The 8,259-nt window shown below is 34.1% G+C and overlaps 1 protein-coding gene across 2 annotated transcripts; it reads right to left on the bottom strand.

Annotated features, from left to right (window-relative positions):
* Nucleotides 973-3,759, bottom strand: LOC109831478 (aconitate hydratase, cytoplasmic-like). Of its 2 annotated transcripts, XM_020398802.1 has the most exons (5): nt 3,702-3,742; nt 2,766-3,264; nt 1,860-2,045; nt 1,571-1,732; nt 973-1,402 (listed from the first exon to the last, which is right to left on the bottom strand). In XM_020398802.1, the coding sequence occupies exons 2-5, from the start codon at nt 2,865-2,867 to the stop codon at nt 1,343-1,345; spliced, it is 510 nt and encodes a 169-aa protein (XP_020254391.1). In that variant the 5' UTR covers nt 2,868-3,264; nt 3,702-3,742; the 3' UTR covers nt 973-1,342. The 2 variants fall into 2 exon arrangements, with proteins under 2 accessions (XP_020254391.1, XP_020254392.1); XM_020398803.1 differs by having other exon boundaries at nt 1,944-2,045; nt 2,766-3,759.

The following is an 8,259-nucleotide window of genomic DNA, read 5'->3' as shown; positions in this document are numbered from 1 at the left end:
TATACAGGTAAACCTGAAACAACACAAAAAGACCCGAAACCCAGTCAAACTGGGAATCTGCCCGTTGGTCGACTAATCCTTGACATCAGTCAACCGGCAAGCTCATATCGGTCGACTGATAATAGCCATCGGTCGTCCGACCCGATGCTACAAGCAGTTATCAGGTTTGCTGGTATGATCGCACCTGTCGCTCGACTGAAGGCTTGCCATCCGTTGACTTATGATCTCCTATCAGTCGACTGATAGGGAAGCATCAGTCACCTGATCCGAGGCATTTTCCAGCCTAGAGATTTTTGCTTGCGTGCATGTTTTCACTTGTTTTGTGCATGTTTAACACTTGTATACTCTCATGTATACACTTAATTGATCTCAAATCAATTTCTAACATACTCATTCATCCATAAATGATATTTAACATAATATAACTTATTTATTACTATTTACCATAGTATTTTCAAAAATTACGGGGTTTTACATTAAATGAACCCTAATTCTCTATAATATTAAATAATATTGATTTTACTGCTTTCAGGATTGCAAATAATACTCGTGTATATATATATACTAGTTAGATTGCACGTGCAATGCACGTGGTAAAGTTTTCATTTTTTGTTTAAAATTTTTAATTTTATTTTTAATGTTTTGTTATAAAATTATGGAATGTAAGTAATGGATAAAACATATAGACATAATATAAATATTCATCATTTGAACAATTAAAATATATTTATTTATTGATTGGTTGGCCAATTCAAATTTTTAAAATGGTTAAGGGCTCACATTAAATTATCATAAGTTAAGTATCGTTGCAGAACACAATACCGATTAGATATAAATTAAATGGAACACATTTGGACGTTCGAGAGAAACTTATAAGAATGTAAAAGAATTACAAGTTAAGAAGGCGAACAGCCGTCATCTACCAACAATGCATTTTTCCCCTGTATTTAGGCAGTTGCTTTCACTGTGATGTAAGCGTCCAAACATTATATATGCATTATCAGTCTTGCTCTCAATACAAATGTTCCACTCGATGACTGACTAAAGCTACTAAAATGAATGATTAATATTACATTTGAGATGAGTAATACAATGTTAGAGGTTATCCGTCGATTTCTTCTTGAATTGGATGTCTTCAATAGTACCTTGAAAGTACGCTTTCCACAAGATAAGCCGAAAGCCCAAGCATGCTGTCAAGCCAATTGATCCCTTGATGCACCTTTTGAGTTTTGAGGAAATAAATCTATAAGTTGTCCTCTAATTCATCCGGGAGATGTAATTGAAAGTCCTATACCGTGCAGAGAGTTGATTGTGCCGAAGAAATATCAGGCAATCATTGTCTTCAAAATGATGAACAAGAAAATATATACTGTTGTTTTATGCCCTTTCCCACATATCCTCCCTAAAAAAAGAAATAAAAAAGGAAAATCAAACACAAAGACACAAATAAATATATAGAGGACGAAAAGGAAGGTTGGTGGAGTATATAGGTAAGATGGTCCCGTTATTATACTTGTACGATACAATGCTCATAAACATATAATTAATTGCACTTAAAGTAATAAGTAACCTGGCCAAGCATTGCAGCTTCCGCATCTATTCCGCCAACTCCCCAGCCAGCAACACCTAACCCATCTATCATAGTTGTGTGGGAATCAGTACCAACAACACTGTCAGGGTTAAGCATTCCTTCATTGTTAAAAACAACTCGTCCAATGTATTCCAAGTTCATCTGCAAGACAGGTTAAGAACAACGTTTAGATTATGCAACCATTAATTATCATAAACTCGTCTGAGATTAAACTCTTAACACGACAGCAGATCAGATGCACCCTTCATGAATGATGTAATATAATTACATGGTGGACAATACCAGACCCTTTTGGGACAACAAGCATATTATTGAATGCATTGGAACACCATTTTAAAAATCCAAATCTTTCCTTGTTGTGTTGAAACTCAAGTTCCATATTTGCCTGAACTGCATTCGCTGATCTTGCCACATCAATCTGTACTGAGTGATCAATAACAAGATCCACAGGAACCTGCACTTAAATGTTAACCCTCAGATAGTAGCTAAGATAGTCAACACGATGGAACAAATTACACACAGGCCAAATATGTGCATAATTTTGCTAATATAAATAATAGTTCCAAATGTTACAACAATAATGGTATTGCTATGGAATCCTTACAATTGAAGTAACGCGTCAAATCATAAAACAATTTGTTTCTTCTATTTCAGTTATTTATGCCTCCTCATAAAGTTTGGCCACACATAAATGGCTTAATAAAATAAAGTGTTATAAACAGAGAAAAGAAAAAAAGCTCTAATTGTGGAGTATACATGTACCATAGCTAAGATAAACACGCCAGCATAAGGAAATAATTTCATCAGTTTCAACAATTACAAACAGATAAATATCGACATACATGCAGAGATTACAGAAGAATATATTGTATAAAGCATAGAAACAAGTGATTTTGCGTCAAGGGACCCAACAACTTTTTAAAGCAGAATATAATATTTGAGCAGACCTTTCCATGAACAATCTTCCCACTGCAATTTTCCACTGATCAGAATATCATAAGATGTTCTTCTACAAAAAGTAAAGGTGGAGAGAATTAATTTTTTAAAGCAGAATATAATATTTGAGCAGACCTTTCCATGAACAATCTTCCCACTGCAATTTTCCACTGATCAGAATATCATAAGACGTTCTTCTACAAAAAGTAAAGGTGGAGAGAATTAATGTAAGGTGTACCGCAGAACCGAGTAGAGCATCCAGTAAGTCCTCATCAGCATAGACACAATTGCCTTCAGTAGAATTACCAATCAGGTAAAGATGTGTCTTGATACCTGACATACACCAATTCTCTGTAGTACATTAAGATAAAGCATCAAAATGCTCTCTGAGATGTAATTAAAAAGATTAGCCTGACTTTGAGCTCAATATCAGATAAAGTACTATAACTTGGCATTAAGGGTTATTCATGCTATCACATGATAATCAAGTGAAAGATAAAATTTATTTTCCAACACTGAATAGATGTTATCAAAAGAAAGGAGTACCTCTAATGCAACATCAAGGGCATTTGAACCAACAGGATGAGCACTCAATTCTGCCAGGTACTTAACAAGGTGCATTGATGAAATTTCCAAGTAGATGGATCCTCTGCCACATAACTTTGTAAAGTTCATAATTTGTAAAGTGCTGCTCCTTAAAGAAATCAGTTCCCTTGATGACGAGCCGATGAAAGCTACTACTCAAAGCATTGCCCCAAAACACAAGGCATTGACATCATTAATACAAAGTCATGATCAATCTTTAAATGTCCTGGTTAGGGACAGCTTTAGCTGAAAGTGTTGGTTACTGCACTGTATTTATAAAACTAAAAGTTCAACAGAAACAGAATGACAAATTCATCAAGCAATCTAAAATAGGTCCAAGTCATTAAAAGAATCAATCTTTCAAAGATCTACAAACTGTACACAGAGTCTTGAGCACTTTCGAATACACCGTAGGTACACTTAAACAATAAAAAAAAGAAAATATGGATGAAAAATACAGTTGTTTGCCTGCTGCTGTCTAAAATCTGGGTTTGAGCAGCAGTAAAGCCTTCAGTTTGAGTGTCAGATCAGTTGTAACCAAAAGGACGAAGCGGTTACAAAAGAATGAGAGCAAGTAGACTTGAATTACCTCGAAGAGTCTTCAAGTACATCTCATTTGTTTGAAGGTAGCCTGTTCCTTATACTGTTGGAGTATTTGGAATCAGGATTATCGCTTTTATCGGTATCAGAATTCTCGCCTCTCTGCAACTCAATATCTGAGCTCCCTACTTGGGTCCTTCTATGTATTTGATCCTGTAAACTCTCGGAAGGATTCATTTCATTGACATAAAGTATTAAAATACCAAGTTATTCATCCTATTTCGTAAAAGATTAAAGGGGAAAATATCCTTAAAAGCGCTGTAGAATATCACATAGGGAGGAAGTAGATAGTGACACGGACTCATCAGTGCAGGTAGTAGACAATAGGGATATCAGTGAACGTAGAACATTATTTTTTCCTTTTATTAAGTCGTCAAGTAAAAGATGGGTCCGTAAGTAAAACCATCAGATTGTTTTATCTATATTTTAGATAGTCATGATGTAATTTCTAGACTCTAGTTATATAAAATGGAGTTGCAGAAATTTTTTACTTTAAAAACTGCCTTCTCAGCCTTTTCTTATTGCTTGAGGACAATAAATTGGTATGGCACATTCTCAATCAATAAAATGGATGCATTGGTCTAAGTTTGTAACATATAAATATTCTCCAAGATCAGACAGGATGCAATGATAATATAATACTTGCTTGGAATTTACCTGAGGAAACAGGAACACCTTTGTAGCACAATCAGAGGACAGGAAGTTGAACACGACATTGTTGTTTTTCTGTAAAATAGTTCATATTTCTGCTACTAATCCAACAAGTGATTCCAAGTTCTGGCTTGTAAACAACAATGTTTTAAGAGGATAATTTGCAAGCTCAGATATGGTTAGTAATTTGTTATACTTGCAGTCATATACATTGATAACTGTAAGAAGTTCCACCTGTAAAGGGTTTGCAAAGTAAGCAGCCTGTTCCACAGGTAGCAACAAACTGTTAGGTTTTTGGTATATAATATTAAAAGTCAATATTCTTTAACTGTCAAAAAGAAAAAGAAAAAGAAAACAGTGAGGGAATTCCTATGATATGGTAAAGAGTGTATATCATGTTTTGTTTGTCAAGCCAAAAAATAGCCAGACTCAGCTTATTCTTATTTCTTACCTGTCCTCAATGTCGTGCTCGGCATTATGAATCCTATAAGAATAGTATCGTAATAACATCCTATATCATAAAAGGTTTCTCAAAGCACTCCTTAAAAAAATTCATCCTTGTTCTCTTAGGTCTCTCCTTCCACTATTCTCAAAAAAAATTTCTAAGCACAAATCCAAAAAGTTTGTGTTCAGATCAATTAGGAACCCCAAATGCTGACTTCCTTAGTAAATTACATATGAATAAGAAAATTAACTAACGCGGTCAGTAAAATACCTGTAATTATGCATAATCTGGAGTTGTCGAAGAACTTTTCAAAAAAAAGACCTTTAGGGAGCAATTACTGTTTTCCTTTGCAAACCGTGAAAACAAATAGAACATATCCTTGTGGAAAAACGCTGTAATTCGCTTGGTATCATAAGGAACCAAAAAGATATGCCCATACTCGACGTGATTCAACTTAAATAAATGATCAGAGTAAATGACAGCATGAAGTAAAACACTTTGACATACAATCCCTATTCATGAGCAAAACAAACCTCAACATATACTCGTATTAACCAGAATCAAGAATCCATGCATAGGAATTGCAGCCGAAGGAATAAGTTGACTTTGACAACTCTCCTTTTCTCCACTTGCAATGCAAAATAGAAGATTCTCCCTGAGAATTTTCATAGGAGTTGGGTTCCCAGGTCCTTTTGCAAATGTATAGCGATTATGGAATCCAAGAAGTAGAATATATATTTCTACAAGGAAAAAAAATTTATTGTGTTAAATTATTGATTTTATTAAACATAAGTATAGCAGTGAATATAATTTGAGAGAATAAGTATATTTTATTTGATGTTCATAGTACTTTAGTTTTTTTTTTAATTTTGGTACACTATACATGCATTAGTAATCATAAATATCTCATATGCTAAGGTTAATTCTGTTTTTTTAAGTCATATAATAATAATAATAATAAATATTTAAGTGTAGAAGAAGATAAATACAAGGAAATAGAGTTATCATCACTATGAACGAAATAAAGAGAAAAGAGAAGAAAGTTGCTTAACTAACCTGAATCATCATGAACGATCTTTTGATGGTCATTTTGGAGTATAATTTGTGGTATATGTTCTTCAATCGATCACGTTCTCTAGGATCTTCGGATTGGAATAGTGTAAGTAAATTGAGAAGAAAAGGGTTGCCGATATGCGATTGAAGGGATGTAGGATCAATATTGGCAATTAAAACAGAGAGGGTTTCGTATATAATATGTAAATGTGGCCATAAAGGAGAGAAAACTATTGGAGGCGCATCATCATCGAAGGAGTATTCAGAGGAGAGGAAACGGGATGCCTGTGATGTTATCTGTTAGACTCGGTCTTTTATTTTCTTAGTAGTGATACAATCCTGTCAATTTTAATATACCCTTTGCGACTATTATTGTCTACGAAATGAGTTTTTTAGTGTTGGGTATCGTATCAGTACTATGGCAATATATGTTGAATGTTTTTAGCAAGCGATGGCTTGTCGATAAAGTGTTGCTATAGAGTTATCTCGTTTCACTTGATCCTGATATTAGTTTGATTCTCTGGGATATTTTACTGTCTCGTGCGTCTGTCTATATATGATTAAAGTTACTTTTTTTCTATAACTGTGGTACAAACCACACTGCCAATTTCATTATGGCCCATAAATCGGTGTTGCGTTTAATCTGTGCATCTTGCGGACATTTTTTGACATAACCCTATAGGTTAATATTCATGAGACAAACTTTGAATTTTATTTCTAAAACATCTGTTTTATATTGCTAAAACATCTGTTTGATGCTCGCAAATACTTGGGGCAGACAATTATATACATCTTGGACACTTATCTTTTTAGGGGGCACTTCATTACTTATATCATGGAGCAATGCATCATTAGTTATTATGCTTCCAACTATGCTGTTAATTATGTTATTATTGCATTAAAAATCTTATTGATCATTATTTACTGATATTTCTACATGGGACTTTTGTTGGTCATATATCCAGTGGGTTGGCAATGTGTTCGCACAACTATCATTTTTGAATGCAACTATTACATAATAGGATAGCAAACTATAGATGATAGTTATAGCTCAAACAAATATGTAAACGCATTCCAAAATGTCATATGTCGAGGTGCAAATCATCAGATTCATAATTTTAAGGCCAATTTCAGGCAGTGTATCCTGAACAGAGCAAGCATGCATAAGAATTCAAACGTAGACAATTAATAGCTCGAGGTATATACCGTTGCCATTTCACACTTGTTTGTTGAATACGAACAATAGATAAAGACTAAATTAACCAGACAGGAAAAATTAGAACAGATGAGAGTCCAAATACAGATGGATTTCATATAGCCAACACGCAGAATATTGTCATAAGCGATTGTGAAATTAGAACAGGCAATAAATCTAGTCAACAATATTCATTCTAACTTTTACCTGATCAATTTTTTTTTCTTAAATGAATGTCTTATATATTAATTTATGTGATGACTGTGTTTCAATTGCCAGAAAGAATATTACATGGCATTCAAAATCACAGTCGCAATTTTTAATAAGATGATCAATCATATAGCATATAAAATCATACTTATAGGTATTAATGCTTGAACATGAACAGAGTTGCCTAAAGTACGACATGAAACTGAAACATTTAGGGTAGATCCTAAACTGTGTCATCACTATTTCATATATAATACATGGCTTACCTGATGAAACTGACAAAGGAGCAATATGAAGACTTGAAGCAAGCCCTGATTCGGACAATCCTTGACCTATTGTTGAATTAGAACAAAAGGAGATGATGGCTAATTAGAACAAAATTAAATTAAATGAACACAAAAAAAGTAAAATTATTCTTACCGATGCCAAAATTCAGACAACTGAGGAGATGATGGCGGAGGCGCAGAGATGATGATTAGGGCAGTAACAATCAATTTTGGAAATTTATGGCTTAAGATCGTGGGACGGCGTAACGTAAGAACTGAGAGAAGGCGGAGAGAAGGCGGAACCGAAGGAAGATTTAGGGAAACGGATGAACTGGTGAATTGATTTCATCTTTAAAAGATGTAACGGAAGATTGGATGGGCTGAGGAGAAGGTGGAGAGGAAGAACCGAAGGAAGAATTAGGGATTTTGATTTCAGCTGATGTTGTAAGGGATAGGGTTGGTATATATTATTTCGGTTGAAGGTTAATTTGGGGAGGGAAAATTTTTCCAGTAACTCGCTCTTTTAAAGGGTAATAGATAGATTAGTTCCTCAAATCAATGTTATTAGGCCCCTAATTCCTTGAGTTACTTTGAAGCGTCTCAAATGATTGAAATTGCTATTATTAGTCCCCTAAGTCTTGAATTATTTTGAAATTTGTCCTTAAAATCTATAGTAGAAATTAGCAATTAAAAAGAACTTAAAAAACCAAATCGTGATCTAATCCTA

The sequence above is a fragment of the Asparagus officinalis genome, chromosome 2 (genome assembly GCF_001876935.1).
Source record: "Asparagus officinalis chromosome 2, Aspof.V1, whole genome shotgun sequence".
Taxonomy (NCBI): Eukaryota; Viridiplantae; Streptophyta; class Magnoliopsida; order Asparagales; family Asparagaceae; genus Asparagus; species Asparagus officinalis.
This window is presented reverse-complemented; position numbering and strand designations above follow the sequence as displayed.